Raw genomic sequence first — 22,309 nt, 5'->3', positions numbered from 1 at the left:
ATTTTTGACATATTAAAAGCCAACTTTTTTTACAAAAACAATCGGTCCTTTTCAGGACCACAATATTTTTATAAAAAGAGAAAAATTTTTTTCAATACTTTACAGTTGACAAGAATTTATTCTTAATTATTTGATATCAATAAAATATATTGCATTTGTGTTTTTTTTTGTATTAGGTTGGATATGAAGGGAATGTTGATATATGATGTAGATTTTGCTTTCCAATGGTTTTACATTTTTTCGTACTCATTCACAATTTATTTTCTATTAATTTATTTTTTAAAAGAAGAAAAGATATAAGTAGGAGGATTTGTTTCTTATTTTCATCTAATGCTACATTCAATGCGGCAAACATTTTATGAAATATTTTCTAACACTATATGGCAAACTTTTCGTAACAAATCGAAGATTATTTTTGAATTTTCTAGGGTGTTTATAGTTTATATATTTCCTAAAGTCGTTAGACTTAAATTTATTCCATCTGTTTTTATAATTCTTTTAGTTTTTCTGCGAAATTTTATATCAAAAATAGCCAATTTCTTAAAATTTGGCTAGAGGTGGTATATCAGCTATGGCAAATTTTTATTCATATTATTTCGATTTAAAATTTTGTTAAAATGGTATTATAATCCGACATGTATTTTTTCTACGATGTTTTAATATTTTTTATATATATATTTAATTTCTTTTGCAAATATTTTAATTTTATGGTTTCAACTATATTCAACATTGTTAACATCGCTGTACATGATATACCACACCTTCACGATTATTTTAACTTTTCGTTACAATTTGACACTTTTTATTAATAATGTTATATTTTAGTATAAATGTGTGATTTCTATTATATTTTTGAATGAAAATTTCCTAAAACATTTTTACTTTTGAGCTTTGAAATTAATTTGCAGAAAAACTTTTATTCATGGAAAATATCCCAATATGATGAATTCCACTGTCATAGACGACATAATATAATTGAATATTTTACCATGAAAACTATGCAAATTGTATAATTTTTTCGTATTTCTTTAAAGAAAACATATCAAGATTCCCTATAAATTTTTTATTTTATAAAATTTTCAATAAAAATAGTAAAATTTATATAATTTAGTTGGAAATTTATGATGACACTTTTATAAACTTTCAACTCAAAAGATTATAATACTCTAGCCCTTCAATATTATTAATTGAAATCCTTTTTGTCATTTAGGTGGATATCTCTACTAGAGAAATGTGATAAATTCCAATTAAATATATTTACTATGTCATCATAAATTTAATTATTCTATCAAAACTTTTGTGAAAAAATTTATTCTCTTCCACACAAGAATTCACAAAATTTCGTAGCTGACTACTATGTACTTCTCATAATTCCGATGTACCCAAGAATAGCTACGTTGAACGGTAAAAATCATATATAATAAACGTACACGCGTGTTAGTGTATATTAGTGCTTGAAGTGAATCTAAGTGAAAAACATAAACATGTCTGACGCCGCCGTAGTTGAAGCCACCGCATCTCTAACCGCAGGTAGCGGAGACATGGAAATGGATATTGAGTACGACTTCGAGGTCACACACGATGGCGATACTGTACACGTCAAGAAGAAGCATTTTGACGGCATGGTTGCTCAACTGGCTGAATGCCGGAAAGCCATAAAGGAGAATGTCATCTGCCACCGTATCATCCAACGAATGGAAGCGCAGATGAATGCAATGAGCGAGGAGATAAGCCGATTGAAGGCTACTGGTGGCACAACGCCGGTGCACCAGCCCGGGTGCAAGAAGCCAATGCCCGGGGAGAAGAAGAAGGAAGAAGTGAAGGCAACGCCGGCCTCACAAGAAAAAGATGAAGGTAATCAGTGGACCACCGTCACCAAGAAGAAGGCCAAAAGGAAGGCCGTGGTACTATACGCTGGCCCTGTAATCGATGGAAAGACGCCGGAAGAGGCAAAAAGATCGAGGAAGTTGGAGAATGAAAACGAAAATAACGTGAGTAGAGTGAAAAATAGTGAAAAAAGTGTGAACAGTGTTTCGAAGACGGACAATCGCGAGTGTGAAGCTAGGGAAAAACGCGAGTCGACGGAGAAACGCGGAAAAAGTGAAAAAGTGCCGATCGTGAAAATTTATAACACGAATATTCGCGAGTTCGGTGAAAACCTAAAAACGTTGCTAGGCCATGACAAATTTACTTTGTCATTGCTCGGGCGTAATGGAGCTAGTGTTCGGGTCTCGACTTTAGAAGAGCATTCTGCTATTTTAAAGTTGATTAAGGAAAAGGCTATCTCTGCGATAACCTATTCCCCGAAAGGACAGGCTCACTCGGTCGTGATAGAGGGCTTGTCGTCATCGTTTAGCGATGGTGATGTGAAGAGTGCATTATGTGCTCTTCCCATTAACATCATTATCAAACGCGTCGTGAATCTAGGTGAAGGCAAATGGCTTATTCACCTAGATAAAGAATCGGATATCGTCGCGTTATACGGTGTGGAAAGATTGCTAAGCCATCGTGTCTACGTGAGAAAAGACACGAAGAAGGGCTTGACGCAATGCTTCAATTGTCAGAGGTACGGACATACCGCGAACGGTTGCAACATGCCTTACAGGTGTGTTAAGTGCGCGGGCGACCATGGTGCCGGTAAATGCACCATACCTAAGGGCGTTTCGAAACCGCGCGTCGTGGCTGTTAGGGACAGTAAGACAGGTGCGGTTAGTATGCAGCCTGAGTTCGTGCTCAGGTGTGCAAATTGTGGAGTGAGCGGTCACTCGGCAAATTCAAAGAATTGCCCTTACAGGCAATCTTTAATGGCTAAGCAGGCTGAGGGGAAAATCCCAAAGCCAGCCTCTACAGCCAACGCACGTGTTGCGGTCATAAAGGACAGCAACACAGGTAGGTCAGGTAGTAACAACGTTCGCGCGGGAATTTCCTACTCGACCGCGGTAAAACCACGTGCAGCTGCAGCTGTTACCACAGGTAACAGAGGTAGCAACGCCTCGTCGACCCTTACATCGACAGCTGGCTTGTTTGCCACTTTTGATGAAAAGTGTCGCGAGGCGTTTGGCAAGGATTTCCTTGCCTGTGCAAGTGTGTTGCGTCGACGTATGGATGACGTAAGAGCATTAATCACGAAAGGGGACATCTGCGGCGCTATGATGTCTGTTGTCGATTCTTTATGCGATGTCTAGGGAAATGAAAATAATCTTTGCAAATGTCAATTCAGTGGTATCACGACTGAAGAGACATTATCTAAAATTATTTTTAGATAGGCATTGTCCTGATGTCATGCTTATGGCCGAACATAAGCTGAATTCAGGACACGTGTTTGATATGGATGGGTATTCGATATATACCCAGATTAGGCGCGAACGCTCAGGGGGCGGTACGGCCGTGTTAGTTAGAGATTCGATTAAAAGCGAACGATTTGAAATAGAGTTAGGTTCGATAGAGGGAACGTGTGTAAAGATACATAGAATGGACGGTAACCATCTCTATGTTATCTCGTTATATTGTGCGCCAAATGCAAATTTCGTTGCATCAGATTTGGACACAATCGCATCATTGGCATCAGCCAATGATGTGGTCGTCGCGGCTGACCTCAATGCCAGAAATGTTGACTGGGGAGGAAGCACGACATGCGCTAGAGGCCGGTTAATTAGGGATTTTCTGTTGGGTTGTCCTGATTTAGGGATAATTCCAACAGAAGGACCAACAAGAATCGGTAGGAGCACCAGCTCTTTTATCGATATTTGTATGGCATCTGCTGGAATAATTGTTCCCAATGCCAATGGTCAAATTAGGACGTTAGACTATGAGTCTGACCATAGAGCCCTAGAGATTATTATCTCTAGTGGCGAAACGGTTGATAGGGAACGCGAATTAATTTATAATTTTCGGCGTATGGATAGGCGACGTTTTAATCGGTCGTTAAATAGGGCATTAGAGGGTTGTCAGCTGCCAGTGGATCGAAATGCGACTTGCTCAGAAATTGATGCTTGCATTGATACTATGGGCGAGGCATTTCGTGAAGCAATGGATGCATCTATTCCCAAGATTCGTCCTGGGAATAGAGGCCCAAGACAGCTGCCACCTCATGTCCTCGAGGTGATCGCTCGAAAGAAGAGGCTGAGAAGAACTCTTCATAGAACGACTAATCCTTTGAGGTATGATATACTCAAAGCGGAAATTCGCGAACTAGATTCGGTGATTAGTTCGGCTATTAGGGACTATGAAGAAGAGCGAAATATTCGCTTTCTTCGTAGTATCCGCGTTAATGATAGGGTATATAGCAGAGTTAAATCTGCTATCGGTTTAAATCGAAAAACGTCAATTCCTGATTTGAAAACAGATGATGGATTGACGATTTCGCAGGATTGCCGTAAAGCTGATCTCTTGGCCGACGTGGTACAAGGCGATTTAGCTGATGTGGCCGATCGGGGAATGCCGATTGACACAACCGTTAGGGAAAATACTTTTCCCTTGGTTGATAGAAATCCCTTAGTTCACTTTTCGCCGTTTCTTACGGCTGATGGTGAAATAAGGGACGTTAGTGCGAATAGAAATAGGTTCGTTTCGTGTGAAAGGATTAGGACAGCTTTGAGATCAAGAAAAAATCTCAAATCTAGCGGCGAGGATAAAATTCCTGACGTGGTGTTAAGGAAAACTGACCACCACACATGGACTTTTCTCGCGATTCTATATAACCACTGCTTGAACATTGGTTATTTTCCGGCCTTATGGAAAAGGGCGATCACCGTCCCCATCCTAAAGGCAGGAAAAGATCCAACGAGCAGTAAGAGTTATAGACCGATTAGTTTACTGTCATCGCTCGGTAAACTTTTCGAGTATTTCATACTCGACGGTATTAGGGAGACGCTAGATGATAGGTCGATCTTGTCTGATAGCCAATTTGGCTTTAGACAAGGCCTCTCCACAACACATGCGCTGACTGTGCTCGGTGATCATGTGGTTAGATCGCTCAATAGACGTCGCGTGACTATCGCCGTTAGTCTCGATTTCTCTAGGGCATTTGATAGTGTCTGGCATGATGCTCTCATATACAAAATGAGAGTATTAGGCTTTGATACTAGTTTATGTAGGATCGTCGCGGACTTTCTTAGGGACAGGACATTTAGGGTTAGAGTAGGCGATGACTACTCTAGCGATAGGGTTGTAAGGACTGGTGTACCCCAGGGCTCTTTACTGGGTCCAGTCCTCTACAACATTTTTATTAGTGACATACCGCAACCACCATCTGGAGATTTACTCCTGATATATGCTGACGACATATTCGTCGCAGCATCAGGAGCAGATGCAGCGGTTGTCAATGACAGATTGAATCAATACTTGGGTGAACTATCCACATATTTCGATATGTGGCGACTAAGGCTTAATGTGGACAAGTGTGAAGGTGTGATTTTCAAAGGCAATAGGCGAAACTTGTATCCTCGCTCTAGAAGATACGAGCCAGCCATTGCAATTGGTGATCGTACCATTCGCACTTGTGAAAACATTAAATACTTAGGCGTGATTCTCCAAGGCAGATTTGATTTTGTGTCGCATATTAGCTATCTTCTTGACAAGGTTAAGAGGATGTTCTTCTGCTATTTGAGCGTCTTTCGACGCTCAAATGGCCTGAGTAAGGAGGTGAAACTATTGATTTATCGACAAATCATTAGGCCAATCATCGCTAATGCTTTTCCAATTTGGTATGGAATTTCTTCACACCAAATGGAATTACTCAGGATATGGGAGAGAAGAATTTTAGCTTCTTGTGTAGGTTTAGTGCCTGTTAGAGGAGAGGATGGTGTATGGCGGAGACCTTCCAACCAATCCATCTACGACTCTGCAGAGATTGATAGGATTGATGTATTTCTGACTAGAAATGCATTAAATTTTCTAGATAGGGCATCTTTTGTAGACAATCCGCTAGTGAGGGGTTGCTTGGTAGAGGACATCAGTCCAGCCAATCTTCCTCATTTAACATATCGACCGCCGATATGTCTGTTACAGTTAGATAGACAGGGACTTCTCTTTAGGGATGAGAGGCTTGTGTTTTATCATCGACGATATGGTACGCTAGACGTGGACGACACTGTTTACAGTTTGGCACAATAGTAACTCTAAGGACAATTGTATATATTTTTTTTTGATTTTTAGTTTTAAGTGATAGTTTTTAAGTAAATAATAGAAAAATGTTATGGCCCCTGTTTTTATTAGTCATTTTTCAGGGAAATTTTGTTTAATTGAGAAAAAATTTGAAATAGAGACTAGCTTAAATAAATAGTTTAAGCCGTATTTTGTAATATTTAGATAAATTTAGAAAAGTATTATATATACGCTAAATACAAGAATCTATATATGTATGTATGTAGTTGAAAATTGTAGTTGTAAGGTTTCAACTGTAATAGTTTAGAAATTTTTGACCAATAAAACCTAAATTTTGAAATCTGAAATCTGAAATCTGTTCGAACGGTAAAAATCATATATAATAAACGTACACGCGTGTTAGTGTATATTAGTGCTTGAAGTGAATCAAAGTGAAAAACAAAAACATGTCTGACGCCGCCGTAGTTGAAGCCACCGCATCTCCAGTTGCCGCTGTTGAGAAAAAGGCACCTAAAAAAGCTGCTGCCAAGGCAAAGAAGCCCTCTGCTGCCCCATCTCATCCACCAACCCAACAAATGGTCGATGCTGCCATCAAAACATTGAAAGAACGTGGTGGTTCATCATTGCCTGCCATCAAGAAATATTTGGCCAGCACCTACAAAGTTGATGCCCAAAAATTGGCTCCCTTCATCAAGAAGTATTTGAAAGGCGCTGTTGCCAGTGGAAAATTGATCCAAACTAAAGGTAAGGGTGCATCTGGTTCATTTAAAATGTCTAAAGCAATGAGCGCCGAAAAGAAGAAGGCCCCAGCTGGTGATAAGAAAAAGAAGGCTGCCGCACCCAAAAAGGCCAGTGGAGAAAAGAAGGCTGCTGCAAAGAAACCTTCTGCCGCTAAGAAGACAGCAGAAAAGAAGAAGACCGAAAAGGCTAAGGCTAAAACTGCCAAAAAGACCGGTACAGTTAAAGCTAAACCAGCAAAAACCGCCGCCAAGGCCAAGGCCTCCGCCACAAAACCAAAAGCACCCAAGGCAAAAACAGTAGCAGCAGCCAAACCCAAAAAGGCTGCCAAGAAACCAGCTGCTAAAAAAGCCGCCGCCAAGAAGTAAATTTTCTATTTCATGGCAGAATGATTATTTTCGATATTCGAAAGCAGTTTATCTAACAGCCCTTTTCAGGGCTACAAAATATCTTTGAAAAAGAGAACAAATTTTATGCAAACAATTTTGTTTTGTTACCTAATTTTTATTTAAATAAATATACATTGTACTTAATCTATTTTTCACGGTAAAATTGAAATTTATAATCACATGTTTTATGGGAATTTTTCCAAAACTGGATTAGCCAATTGGGATGTGGTAATAAACCACAGCAATTAGAATTCTAGAAAAAAAGGTTTCATGTACCTACGCATAGAGTCATCATCAAAACTCACACACACACACACATCCTTTAACTCTACGCCATTTACAGTAATGCATACGATCAATGTAATAAAGTCTTTTACTCTGAGAAAAATATTATAGCGACGTTATTATAATGAAGAAAAATAAAAAGAAGAAATATTGAAGAAACAGTAATGAAATGCCAAATTAGAATTTTAATAGAAGTTAGACATAGTAATGAAATGCCATAATAGAATTTTAATAAAATGAAGATTACAACATTGAATTTTTCTTAGTTGAAAAATCAATTATTTCTTATTATTCGATGGAAGATGTATTTTTTTTTTTTATTGAAATAAAATAAAGATATTTTGTTTTTAGTTGATCAACAAAGAAAATCTCTTTTTTAATGATTTTTGTGGCCCTGAAAAGGGCCTTTGATGGTGGAGGAAATAAATTTTCGACGAAATATAAAGCCATTTACTTGGAGCTGGTGTACTTAGTAACGGCTTTGGTACCTTCACTGACAGCGTGCTTAGCCAATTCACCGGGCAATAATAGACGAACGGCAGTTTGGATTTCCCGACTGGTGATGGTGGAACGCTTGTTGTAGTGAGCCAAACGAGAGGCTTCGGCGGCAATACGTTCGAAGATATCATTAACGAAACTGTTCATGATGCTCATTGCCTTTGAAGAGATACCAGTATCGGGATGTACTTGCTTCAACACTTTGTAAATGTAGATGGCATAACTCTCCTTACGCTTGGTGCGTCTCTTGGTCTTGTCACCCTTTGTGATGTTCTTTTGGGCTTTGCCGGCCTTCTTTGCTGCTTTACCACTGGCTTTTGGAGGCATTTTCACTATTTTTTTTTTCACACAAACACTGTTTACACTGTTCAAAAGAGAATTTTGTGTGTGCGCAGCGATGAGCACACATTTGTACCATTTCGTGGACAAGATATTCAGGTAGCGGAAAACGAGCCTCTTCGTGCAGCAAAACAACCCTCAAATGTATTAAATAGCTCGAACGAAAAGTATATAAAGAACTGACAACTAGTTAAACGCTATCATTAGTGTTTTGTGAAGTGAAGTGAAAAAGAAAAAACAATTGAAACATGTCTGGACGCGGTAAAGGTGGCAAAGTTAAGGGAAAGGCAAAGTCTCGTTCCAATCGTGCTGGGCTTCAATTCCCCGTCGGTCGTATTCATCGTCTTTTGCGCAAAGGCAACTATGCTGAGCGTGTTGGTGCTGGAGCTCCAGTTTACTTGGCTGCTGTGATGGAATACTTGGCCGCTGAAGTTCTTGAATTGGCTGGTAACGCTGCTCGTGACAACAAAAAGACAAGAATTATCCCTCGTCACTTGCAATTGGCTATCCGTAATGACGAAGAATTGAACAAATTGTTGTCCGGTGTCACCATTGCTCAAGGTGGTGTATTGCCAAACATCCAAGCTGTTCTCTTGCCCAAGAAGACCGAAAAGAAGGCTTAAATTATCTACAAGAAAATGTAAATACAGACCATCGTATCTCTATCAAACAACAATCCGTCCTTTTCAGGACGACAAAACATTTTTAAAAAGAGAAAAAATATTTTCAAACAATATAATTTCATACATACTTTCTTTCTGTAACAATAAAATTTACTATAAAAAAATTTATATGAAGATATTCATCTGTCATGGCATCGAAAAATTTCGCCACTTCATATTTTCATTTTGTTCCTATCTAATGCCATTTATTCCTAAAGGTGAGTACTATGTTCGAGTTTTTCACCAAAACACTAAATTAAAAGTGCAAAAATATATATGAAGACGATAACATTTTTATCAAGTCTCTTCAAATTATGGATGGAAAGGATCCAATGTATTGATTGCGAACCATTTAATATTTCAAAATTAATTGATTAAAAAAAGTAACCGTGAAAATAAGCTGGTTTTCAGCTTGAAAACTGAACATAGTACTCAGCTTAATATCGAAAAACAACAAATTCCCACCAATTTCATTAAGAGAGCATTCGTTTTCTGAGCCGAAGTGTTTTAATTTTCATCTGTATCAACCCTGATTATTTACTACATATGTATCTTTTGTATGCTTTGGCAAAGCCGAAGTCTAGTAGGATCGTAAGTGTTCGTAACTTCTAGCGGGAAGTTGCAAATAGTTGATGACAGAGAAAGCTGTTTGTATCAATACATACATAACTGATTTCTGCAAAAAGAGAGTAAGAACGTCACGCAAAAGAACAAATGACACTAGGATCGAGTACAGTGCAACATAGAATCATTTTCTTTGATTTCTGCAAAAAGAGAGTAAGAGAATCATAGAATCATTTTCTTTGGGGAATGGGACGAGAAATGACATATAGAGAATTGCATATATGTTTCGTATGTATTACATTCGTAGTGTTTTTCTTTTGTAGCGTATGTCATGTTTTTCAGAAAAATAGCATAGTAGTCGCCTTTGGTAAGTCCATACATAATTGTTTCATTGGGTTAGTAACAATGTTTTGCCGACGGCAAACCAAATGTTTGTAATTTTATTTAAACCAAGTAAATTTAAAATTTTATTATTAAAATAATTAAATAAATTTGTAACAAGATGATCTCTTTTGTAAATATATTTTGTGGTCCTGAAAAGGACCGATTGTTTTTGTATTAAAGTATTTAAATATTCTCCAAATAGCGTCAAGAAAATGTTTAACCGCCGAAACCGTACAAAGTGCGGCCTTGTCTCTTCAAAGCGTAGACGACATCCATAGCGGTGACGGTTTTACGCTTAGCATGTTCGGTGTAGGTGACAGCATCACGAATAACGTTTTCCAAAAACACCTTGAGGACACCACGGGTTTCTTCGTATATCAATCCAGAGATACGTTTTACACCGCCACGACGAGCCAAACGTCTGATTGCAGGCTTGGTAATACCTTGGATGTTATCACGCAACACTTTACGATGACGTTTAGCGCCACCTTTTCCCAAGCCTTTGCCACCTTTACCACGACCAGTCATTTTTCACTTTTAAATTTCACTTCACGAATGATGCACAAGAACTAATACTGTTCCAGCCTCATTTCGCTTCTATTTATACAAAAATGCCCTGAAATGCTTACTAATATTAATGACACGATCTACCCTCGGGTTCGTTCGTGTATACTTCGTGTTTATACAGGCAGCTGTAAGATACAATATTTCAATCTTTCCCTACACACACCCTTAACTAACAGTTTGCGCGCTCAATTTTTCTATAAATATGCGCGTTCATGCTCGGCACACAAGTAATAACGTTTTGACAGTGTTTGTGTTCATATCTTGTGAAGTGAAGAATTAAAGTGAAAAATGGCTCGTACCAAGCAAACTGCCCGTAAATCTACCGGTGGCAAAGCCCCTCGTAAGCAATTGGCTACTAAAGCTGCTCGTAAGAGTGCCCCAGCCACCGGCGGTGTCAAGAAGCCCCATCGTTTCCGCCCTGGTACCGTTGCTTTGCGTGAAATCCGTCGTTACCAAAAGAGCACAGAATTGTTGATCCGCAAATTGCCTTTCCAACGTTTGGTTCGTGAAATTGCCCAAGATTTCAAAACTGACTTGCGTTTCCAGAGTTCTGCTGTCATGGCCTTGCAAGAAGCTAGCGAAGCCTACTTGGTTGGTCTATTCGAAGATACCAACTTGTGCGCTATCCATGCTAAGCGTGTCACCATCATGCCCAAGGATATCCAATTGGCCAGACGTATTCGTGGAGAACGTGCTTAAATTTTTGACATATTAAAAGCCAACTTTTTTTACAAAAACAATCGGTCCTTTTCAGGACCACAATATTTTTATAAAAAGAGAAAATTTTTTTTCAATACTTTACAGTTGACAAGAATTTATTCTTTATTATTTGATATCAATAAACTATATTGCATTTGTGTTTTTTTTTTTTTTTGTATTAGGTTGGATATGAAGGGAATGTTGTTATATGATGTAGATTTTGCTTTCCAATGGTTTTACATTTTTTCGTACTCATTCACAATTTCCATTTTTTCGTACTCATTCACAATTTATTTTCTATTAATTTATTTTTTCAAAAGAAGAAAAGATATAAGTAGGAGGATTTGTTTCTTATTTTCATCTAATGCTACATTCAATGCGGCAAACATTTTATGAAATATTTTCTAACCCTATATGGCAAACTTTTCGTAACAAATCGGAGATTATTTTTGAATTTTCTAGGGTGTTTATTGTTTATATATTTCCTAAAGTCGTTAGACTTAAATTTATTCCCTCTGCTGTTATAATTCTTTTAGTTTTTTTTTTGCGAAATTTTATATCAAAAATAGCCAATTACTTTACTTCTTTGGCTAGAGGTGGTATATCAGCTATGGCAAATTTTTATTCATAGTATTTCGATTTAAAATTTTGTTAAAATGGTATTATAATCCGACATGTATTTTTTCTACGATGTTTTAATATTTTTCATATATACATTTCATTTCTTTTGCAAATATTTTAATTTTATGGTTTCAACTATATTCAACATTGTTAACATCGCTGTACATGATATACCACACCTTCACGATTATTTTAACTTTTCGTTACAATTTGACACTTTTTATTAATAATGTTATATTTTAGTATAAATGTGTGATTTCTATTATATTTTTGAATGAAAATTTCCTAAAACATTTTTAGTTTTGAGCTTTGAAATTAATTTGCAGAAAAACTTTTATTCATGGAAAATATCCCAATATGATGAATTCCACTGTCATAGACGACATAATATAATTGAATATTTTACCATGAAAACTATGCAAATTGTATAATTTTTTCGTATTTCTTTAAAGAAAACATATCAAGATTCCCTATAATTTTTTTATTTTATACAATTTTCAATAAAAATAGTAAAATTTATATAATTTAGTTGGAAATTTATGATGACACTTTTATAAACTTACAACTCAAAAGATTATAATACTCTAGCCCTTCAATATTATTAATTGAAATTCTTTTTGTCATTTAGGTGGATATCTCTACTAGAGAAATGTGATAAATTCCAATTAAATATATTTACTATGTCATCATAAATTTAATTATTCTATCAAAACTTTTGTGAAAAAATTTATTCTCTTCCACACAAGAATTCACAAAATTTCGTAGCTGACTACTATGTACTTCTCATAATTCCGATGTACCCAAGAATAGCTAGTTCGAACGGTAAAAATCATATATAATAAACGTACACGCGTGTTAGTGTATATTAGTGCTTGAAGTGAATCAAAGTGAAAAACAAAAACATGTCTGACGCCGCCGTAGTTGAAGCCACCGCATCTCCAGTTGCCGCTGTTGAGAAAAAGGCACCTAAAAAAGCTGCTGCCAAGGCAAAGAAGCCCTCTGCTGCCCCATCTCATCCACCAACCCAACAAATGGTCGATGCTGCCATCAAAACATTGAAAGAACGTGGTGGTTCATCATTGCCTGCCATCAAGAAATATTTGGCCAGCACCTACAAAGTTGATGCCCAAAAATTGGCTCCCTTCATCAAGAAGTATTTGAAAGGCGCTGTTGCCAGTGGAAAATTGATCCAAACTAAAGGTAAGGGTGCATCTGGTTCATTTAAAATGTCTAAAGCAATGAGCGCCGAAAAGAAGAAGGCCCCAGCTGGTGATAAGAAAAAGAAGGCTGCCGCACCCAAAAAGGCCAGTGGAGAAAAGAAGGCTGCTGCAAAGAAACCTTCTGCCGCTAAGAAGACAGCAGAAAAGAAGAAGACCGAAAAGGCTAAGGCTAAAACTGCCAAAAAGACCGGTACAGTTAAAGCTAAACCAGCAAAAACCGCCGCCAAGGCCAAGGCCTCCGCCACAAAACCAAAAGCACCCAAGGCAAAAACAGTAGCAGCAGCCAAACCCAAAAAGGCTGCCAAGAAACCAGCTGCTAAAAAAGCCGCCGCCAAGAAGTAAATTTTCTATTTCATGGCAGAATGATTATTTTCGATATTCGAAAGCAGTTTATCTAACAGCCCTTTTCAGGGCTACAAAATATCTTTGAAAAAGAGAACAAATTTTATGCAAACAATTTTGTTTTGTTACCTAATTTTTATTTAAATAAATATACATTGTACTTAATCTATTTTTCACGGTAAAATTGAAATTTATAATCACATGTTTTATGGGAATTTTTCCAAAACTGGATTAGCCAATTGGGATGTGGTAATAAACCACAGCAATTAGAATTCTAGAAAAAAAGGTTTCATGTACCTACGCATAGAGTCATCATCAAAACTCACACACACACACACATCCTTTAACTCTACGCCATTTACAGTAATGCATACGATCAATGTAATAAAGTCTTTTACTCTGAGAAAAATATTATAGCGACGTTATTATAATGAAGAAAAATAAAAAGAAGAAATATTGAAGAAACAGTAATGAAATGCCAAATTAGAATTTTAATAGAAGTTAGACATAGTAATGAAATGCCATAATAGAATTTTAATAAAATGAAGATTACAACATTGAATTTTTCTTAGTTGAAAAATCAATTATTTCTTATTATTCGATGGAAGATGTATTTTTTTTTTTTATTGAAATAAAATAAAGATATTTTGTTTTTAGTTGATCAACAAAGAAAATCTCTTTTTTAATGATTTTTGTGGCCCTGAAAAGGGCCTTTGATGGTGGAGGAAATAAATTTTCGACGAAATATAAAGCCATTTACTTGGAGCTGGTGTACTTAGTAACGGCTTTGGTACCTTCACTGACAGCGTGCTTAGCCAATTCACCGGGCAATAATAGACGAACGGCAGTTTGGATTTCCCGACTGGTGATGGTGGAACGCTTGTTGTAGTGAGCCAAACGAGAGGCTTCGGCGGCAATACGTTCGAAGATATCATTAACGAAACTGTTCATGATGCTCATTGCCTTTGAAGAGATACCAGTATCGGGATGTACTTGCTTCAACACTTTGTAAATGTAGATGGCATAACTCTCCTTACGCTTGGTGCGTCTCTTGGTCTTGTCACCCTTTGTGATGTTCTTTTGGGCTTTGCCGGCCTTCTTTGCTGCTTTACCACTGGCTTTTGGAGGCATTTTCACTATTTTTTTTTTCACACAAACACTGTTTACACTGTTCAAAAGAGAATTTTGTGTGTGCGCAGCGATGAGCACACATTTGTACCATTTCGTGGACAAGATATTCAGGTAGCGGAAAACGAGCCTCTTCGTGCAGCAAAACAACCCTCAAATGTATTAAATAGCTCGAACGAAAAGTATATAAAGAACTGACAACTAGTTAAACGCTATCATTAGTGTTTTGTGAAGTGAAGTGAAAAAGAAAAAACAATTGAAACATGTCTGGACGCGGTAAAGGTGGCAAAGTTAAGGGAAAGGCAAAGTCTCGTTCCAATCGTGCTGGGCTTCAATTCCCCGTCGGTCGTATTCATCGTCTTTTGCGCAAAGGCAACTATGCTGAGCGTGTTGGTGCTGGAGCTCCAGTTTACTTGGCTGCTGTGATGGAATACTTGGCCGCTGAAGTTCTTGAATTGGCTGGTAACGCTGCTCGTGACAACAAAAAGACAAGAATTATCCCTCGTCACTTGCAATTGGCTATCCGTAATGACGAAGAATTGAACAAATTGTTGTCCGGTGTCACCATTGCTCAAGGTGGTGTATTGCCAAACATCCAAGCTGTTCTCTTGCCCAAGAAGACCGAAAAGAAGGCTTAAATTATCTACAAGAAAATGTAAATACAGACCATCGTATCTCTATCAAACAACAATCCGTCCTTTTCAGGACGACAAAACATTTTTAAAAAGAGAAAAAATATTTTCAAACAATATAATTTCATACATACTTTCTTTCTGTAACAATAAAATTTACTATAAAAAAATTTATATGAAGATATTCATCTGTCATGGCATCGAAAAATTTCGCCACTTCATATTTTCATTTTGTTCCTATCTAATGCCATTTATTCCTAAAGGTGAGTACTATGTTCGAGTTTTTCACCAAAACACTAAATTAAAAGTGCAAAAATATATATGAAGACGATAACATTTTTATCAAGTCTCTTCAAATTATGGATGGAAAGGATCCAATGTATTGATTGCGAACCATTTAATATTTCAAAATTAATTGATTAAAAAAAGTAACCGTGAAAATAAGCTGGTTTTCAGCTTGAAAACTGAACATAGTACTCAGCTTAATATCGAAAAACAACAAATTCCCACCAATTTCATTAAGAGAGCATTCGTTTTCTGAGCCGAAGTGTTTTAATTTTCATCTGTATCAACCCTGATTATTTACTACATATGTATCTTTTGTATGCTTTGGCAAAGCCGAAGTCTAGTAGGATCGTAAGTGTTCGTAACTTCTAGCGGGAAGTTGCAAATAGTTGATGACAGAGAAAGCTGTTTGTATCAATACATACATAACTGATTTCTGCAAAAAGAGAGTAAGAACGTCACGCAAAAGAACAAATGACACTAGGATCGAGTACAGTGCAACATAGAATCATTTTCTTTGATTTCTGCAAAAAGAGAGTAAGAGAATCATAGAATCATTTTCTTTGGGGAATGGGACGAGAAATGACATATAGAGAATTGCATATATGTTTCGTATGTATTACATTCGTAGTGTTTTTCTTTTGTAGCGTATGTCATGTTTTTCAGAAAAATAGCATAGTAGTCGCCTTTGGTAAGTCCATACATAATTGTTTCATTGGGTTAGTAACAATGTTTTGCCGACGGCAAACCAAATGTTTGTAATTTTATTTAAACCAAGTAAATTTAAAATTTTATTATTAAAATAATTAAATAAATTTGTAACAAGATGATCTCTTTTGTAAATATATTTTGTGGTCCTGAAAAGGACCGATTGTTTTTGTATTAAAGTATTTAAATATTCTCCAAATAGCGTCAAGAAAATGTTTAACCGCCGAAACCGTACAAAGTGCGGCCTTGTCTCTTCAAAGCGTAGACGACATCCATAGCGGTGACGGTTTTACGCTTAGCATGTTCGGTGTAGGTGACAGCATCACGAATAACGTTTTCCAAAAACACCTTGAGGACACCACGGGTTTCTTCGTATATCAATCCAGAGATACGTTTTACACCGCCACGACGAGCCAAACGTCTGATTGCAGGCTTGGTAATACCTTGGATGTTATCACGCAACACTTTACGATGACGTTTAGCGCCACCTTTTCCCAAGCCTTTGCCACCTTTACCACGACCAGTCATTTTTCACTTTTAAATTTCACTTCACGAATGATGCACAAGAACTAATACTGTTCCAGCCTCATTTCGCTTCTATTTATACAAAAATGCCCTGAAATGCTTACTAATATTAATGACACGATCTACCCTCGGGTTCGTTCGTGTATACTTCGTGTTTATACAGGCAGCTGTAAGATACAATATTTCAATCTTTCCCTACACACACCCTTAACTAACAGTTTGCGCGCTCAATTTTTCTATAAATATGCGCGTTCATGCTCGGCACACAAGTAATAACGTTTTGACAGTGTTTGTGTTCATATCTTGTGAAGTGAAGAATTAAAGTGAAAAATGGCTCGTACCAAGCAAACTGCCCGTAAATCTACCGGTGGCAAAGCCCCTCGTAAGCAATTGGCTACTAAAGCTGCTCGTAAGAGTGCCCCAGCCACCGGCGGTGTCAAGAAGCCCCATCGTTTCCGCCCTGGTACCGTTGCTTTGCGTGAAATCCGTCGTTACCAAAAGAGCACAGAATTGTTGATCCGCAAATTGCCTTTCCAACGTTTGGTTCGTGAAATTGCCCAAGATTTCAAAACTGACTTGCGTTTCCAGAGTTCTGCTGTCATGGCCTTGCAAGAAGCTAGCGAAGCCTACTTGGTTGGTCTATTCGAAGATACCAACTTGTGCGCTATCCATGCTAAGCGTGTCACCATCATGCCCAAGGATATCCAATTGGCCAGACGTATTCGTGGAGAACGTGCTTAAATTTTTGACATATTAAAAGCCAACTTTTTTTACAAAAACAATCGGTCCTTTTCAGGACCACAATATTTTTATAAAAAGAGAAAATTTTTTTTCAATACTTTACAGTTGACAAGAATTTATTCTTTATTATTTGATATCAATAAACTATATTGCATTTGTGTTTTTTTTTTTTTTTGTATTAGGTTGGATATGAAGGGAATGTTGTTATATGATGTAGATTTTGCTTTCCAATGGTTTTACATTTTTTCGTACTCATTCACAATTTCCATTTTTTCGTACTCATTCACAATTTATTTTCTATTAATTTATTTTTTCAAAAGAAGAAAAGATATAAGTAGGAGGATTTGTTTCTTATTTTCATCTAATGCTACATTCAATGCGGCAAACATTTTATGAAATATTTTCTAACCCTATATGGCAAACTTTTCGTAACAAATCGGAGATTATTTTTGAATTTTCTAGGGTGTTTATTGTTTATATATTTCCTAAAGTCGTTAGACTTAAATTTATTCCCTCTGCTGTTATAATTCTTTTAGTTTTTTTTTTGCGAAATTTTATATCAAAAATAGCCAATTACTTTACTTCTTTGGCTAGAGGTGGTATATCAGCTATGGCAAATTTTTATTCATAGTATTTCGATTTAAAATTTTGTTAAAATGGTATTATAATCCGACATGTATTTTTTCTACGATGTTTTAATATTTTTCATATATACATTTCATTTCTTTTGCAAATATTTTAATTTTATGGTTTCAACTATATTCAACATTGTTAACATCGCTGTACATGATATACCACACCTTCACGATTATTTTAACTTTTCGTTACAATTTGACACTTTTTATTAATAATGTTATATTTTAGTATAAATGTGTGATTTCTATTATATTTTTGAATGAAAATTTCCTAAAACATTTTTAGTTTTGAGCTTTGAAATTAATTTGCAGAAAAACTTTTATTCATGGAAAATATCCCAATATGATGAATTCCACTGTCATAGACGACATAATATAATTGAATATTTTACCATGAAAACTATGCAAATTGTATAATTTTTTCGTATTTCTTTAAAGAAAACATATCAAGATTCCCTATAATTTTTTTATTTTATACAATTTTCAATAAAAATAGTAAAATTTATATAATTTAGTTGGAAATTTATGATGACACTTTTATAAACTTACAACTCAAAAGATTATAATACTCTAGCCCTTCAATATTATTAATTGAAATTCTTTTTGTCATTTAGGTGGATATCTCTACTAGAGAAATGTGATAAATTCCAATTAAATATATTTACTATGTCATCATAAATTTAATTATTCTATCAAAACTTTTGTGAAAAAATTTATTCTCTTCCACACAAGAATTCACAAAATTTCGTAGCTGACTACTATGTACTTCTCATAATTCCGATGTACCCAAGAATAGCTAGTTCGAACGGTAAAAATCATATATAATAAACGTACACGCGTGTTAGTGTATATTAGTGCTTGAAGTGAATCAAAGTGAAAAACAAAAACATGTCTGACGCCGCCGTAGTTGAAGCCACCGCATCTCCAGTTGCCGCTGTTGAGAAAAAGGCACCTAAAAAAGCTGCTGCCAAGGCAAAGAAGCCCTCTGCTGCCCCATCTCATCCACCAACCCAACAAATGGTCGATGCTGCCATCAAAACATTGAAAGAACGTGGTGGTTCATCATTGCCTGCCATCAAGAAATATTTGGCCAGCACCTACAAAGTTGATGCCCAAAAATTGGCTCCCTTCATCAAGAAGTATTTGAAAGGCGCTGTTGCCAGTGGAAAATTGATCCAAACTAAAGGTAAGGGTGCATCTGGTTCATTTAAAATGTCTAAAGCAATGAGCGCCGAAAAGAAGAAGGCCCCAGCTGGTGATAAGAAAAAGAAGGCTGCCGCACCCAAAAAGGCCAGTGGAGAAAAGAAGGCTGCTGCAAAGAAACCTTCTGCCGCTAAGAAGACAGCAGAAAAGAAGAAGACCGAAAAGGCTAAGGCTAAAACTGCCAAAAAGACCGGTACAGTTAAAGCTAAACCAGCAAAAACCGCCGCCAAGGCCAAGGCCTCCGCCACAAAACCAAAAGCACCCAAGGCAAAAACAGTAGCAGCAGCCAAACCCAAAAAGGCTGCCAAGAAACCAGCTGCTAAAAAAGCCGCCGCCAAGAAGTAAATTTTCTATTTCATGGCAGAATGATTATTTTCGATATTCGAAAGCAGTTTATCTAACAGCCCTTTTCAGGGCTACAAAATATCTTTGAAAAAGAGAACAAATTTTATGCAAACAATTTTGTTTTGTTACCTAATTTTTATTTAAATAAATATACATTGTACTTAATCTATTTTTCACGGTAAAATTGAAATTTATAATCACATGTTTTATGGGAATTTTTCCAAAACTGGATTAGCCAATTGGGATGTGGTAATAAACCACAGCAATTAGAATTCTAGAAAAAAAGGTTTCATGTACCTACGCATAGAGTCATCATCAAAACTCACACACACACACACATCCTTTAACTCTACGCCATTTACAGTAATGCATACGATCAATGTAATAAAGTCTTTTACTCTGAGAAAAATATTATAGCGACGTTATTATAATGAAGAAAAATAAAAAGAAGAAATATTGAAGAAACAGTAATGAAATGCCAAATTAGAATTTTAATAGAAGTTAGACATAGTAATGAAATGCCATAATAGAATTTTAATAAAATGAAGATTACAACATTGAATTTTTCTTAGTTGAAAAATCAATTATTTCTTATTATTCGATGGAAGATGTATTTTTTTTTTTTATTGAAATAAAATAAAGATATTTTGTTTTTAGTTGATCAACAAAGAAAATCTCTTTTTTAATGATTTTTGTGGCCCTGAAAAGGGCCTTTGATGGTGGAGGAAATAAATTTTCGACGAAATATAAAGCCATTTACTTGGAGCTGGTGTACTTAGTAACGGCTTTGGTACCTTCACTGACAGCGTGCTTAGCCAATTCACCGGGCAATAATAGACGAACGGCAGTTTGGATTTCCCGACTGGTGATGGTGGAACGCTTGTTGTAGTGAGCCAAACGAGAGGCTTCGGCGGCAATACGTTCGAAGATATCATTAACGAAACTGTTCATGATGCTCATTGCCTTTGAAGAGATACCAGTATCGGGATGTACTTGCTTCAACACTTTGTAAATGTAGATGGCATAACTCTCCTTACGCTTGGTGCGTCTCTTGGTCTTGTCACCCTTTGTGATGTTCTTTTGGGCTTTGCCGGCCTTCTTTGCTGCTTTACCACTGGCTTTTGGAGGCATTTTCACTATTTTTTTTTTCACACAAACACTGTTTACACTGTTCAAAAGAGAATTTTGTGTGTGCGCAGCGATGAGCACACATTTGTACCATTTCGTGGACAAGATATTCAGGTAGCGGAAAACGAGCCTCTTCGTGCAGCAAAACAACCCTCAAATGTATTAAATAGCTCGAACGAAAAGTATATAAAGAACTGACAACTAGTTAAACGCTATCATTAGTGTTTTGTGAAGTGAAGTGAAAAAGAAAAAACAATTGAAACATGTCTGGACGCGGTAAAGGTGGCAAAGTTAAGGGAAAGGCAAAGTCTCGTTCCAATCGTGCTGGGCTTCAATTCCCCGTCGGTCGTATTCATCGTCTTTTGCGCAAAGGCAACTATGCTGAGCGTGTTGGTGCTGGAGCTCCAGTTTACTTGGCTGCTGTGATGGAATACTTGGCCGCTGAAGTTCTTGAATTGGCTGGTAACGCTGCTCGTGACAACAAAAAGACAAGAATTATCCCTCGTCACTTGCAATTGGCTATCCGTAATGACGAAGAATTGAACAAATTGTTGTCCGGTGTCACCATTGCTCAAGGTGGTGTATTGCCAAACATCCAAGCTGTTCTCTTGCCCAAGAAGACCGAAAAGAAGGCTTAAATTATCTACAAGAAAATGTAAATACAGACCATCGTATCTCTATCAAACAACAATCCGTCCTTTTCAGGACGACAAAACATTTTTAAAAAGAGAAAAAATATTTTCAAACAATATAATTTCATACATACTTTCTTTCTGTAACAATAAAATTTACTATAAAAAAATTTATATGAAGATATTCATCTGTCATGGCATCGAAAAATTTCGCCACTTCATATTTTCATTTTGTTCCTATCTAATGCCATTTATTCCTAAAGGTGAGTACTATGTTCGAGTTTTTCACCAAAACACTAAATTAAAAGTGCAAAAATATATATGAAGACGATAACATTTTTATCAAGTCTCTTCAAATTATGGATGGAAAGGATCCAATGTATTGATTGCGAACCATTTAATATTTCAAAATTAATTGATTAAAAAAAGTAACCGTGAAAATAAGCTGGTTTTCAGCTTGAAAACTGAACATAGTACTCAGCTTAATATCGAAAAACAACAAATTCCCACCAATTTCATTAAGAGAGCATTCGTTTTCTGAGCCGAAGTGTTTTAATTTTCATCTGTATCAACCCTGATTATTTACTACATATGTATCTTTTGTATGCTTTGGCAAAGCCGAAGTCTAGTAGGATCGTAAGTGTTCGTAACTTCTAGCGGGAAGTTGCAAATAGTTGATGACAGAGAAAGCTGTTTGTATCAATACATACATAACTGATTTCTGCAAAAAGAGAGTAAGAACGTCACGCAAAAGAACAAATGACACTAGGATCGAGTACAGTGCAACATAGAATCATTTTCTTTGATTTCTGCAAAAAGAGAGTAAGAGAATCATAGAATCATTTTCTTTGGGGAATGGGACGAGAAATGACATATAGAGAATTGCATATATGTTTCGTATGTATTACATTCGTAGTGTTTTTCTTTTGTAGCG

General features: G+C 36.5%; 5 protein-coding genes across 5 annotated transcripts; all 5 read left to right on the top strand.

Moving 5' to 3' along the window:
- Positions 1 to 8,602: 8,602 nt before the first annotated feature.
- LOC142242593 (histone H2A) lies at positions 8,603 to 8,977 on the top strand. The gene has a single exon (XM_075314160.1). The coding sequence runs from the start codon at positions 8,603 to 8,605 to the stop codon at positions 8,975 to 8,977; it is 375 nt and encodes a 124-aa protein (XP_075170275.1).
- Positions 8,978 to 10,819: 1,842 nt separating this feature from the next.
- LOC142242655 (histone H3) lies at positions 10,820 to 11,230 on the top strand. The gene has a single exon (XM_075314220.1). It carries the CDS (start codon positions 10,820 to 10,822, stop codon positions 11,228 to 11,230), a length of 411 nt encoding a protein of 136 aa, XP_075170335.1.
- A 3,574-nt stretch (positions 11,231 to 14,804) lies between these two features.
- LOC142242592 (histone H2A) lies at positions 14,805 to 15,179 on the top strand. Its single transcript, XM_075314159.1, has one exon. It carries the CDS (start codon positions 14,805 to 14,807, stop codon positions 15,177 to 15,179), a length of 375 nt encoding a protein of 124 aa, XP_075170274.1.
- Positions 15,180 to 17,021: 1,842 nt separating this feature from the next.
- On the top strand, positions 17,022 to 17,432 carry LOC142242654 (histone H3). Its single transcript, XM_075314219.1, has one exon. It carries the CDS (start codon positions 17,022 to 17,024, stop codon positions 17,430 to 17,432), a length of 411 nt encoding a protein of 136 aa, XP_075170334.1.
- A 3,574-nt stretch (positions 17,433 to 21,006) lies between these two features.
- LOC142242591 (histone H2A) lies at positions 21,007 to 21,381 on the top strand. The gene has a single exon (XM_075314158.1). It carries the CDS (start codon positions 21,007 to 21,009, stop codon positions 21,379 to 21,381), a length of 375 nt encoding a protein of 124 aa, XP_075170273.1.
- The last annotated feature ends 928 nt before the right edge of the window (positions 21,382 to 22,309 follow it).

The sequence above is a fragment of the Haematobia irritans genome, unplaced genomic scaffold (assembly GCF_050003625.1).
Source record: "Haematobia irritans isolate KBUSLIRL unplaced genomic scaffold, ASM5000362v1 scaffold_6, whole genome shotgun sequence".
NCBI classification, from domain to species: domain Eukaryota; kingdom Metazoa; phylum Arthropoda; class Insecta; order Diptera; family Muscidae; genus Haematobia; species Haematobia irritans.
The sequence above is the reverse complement of the archived record's forward strand: the minus strand, read 5'-3'. Positions and strand labels throughout refer to the sequence as shown.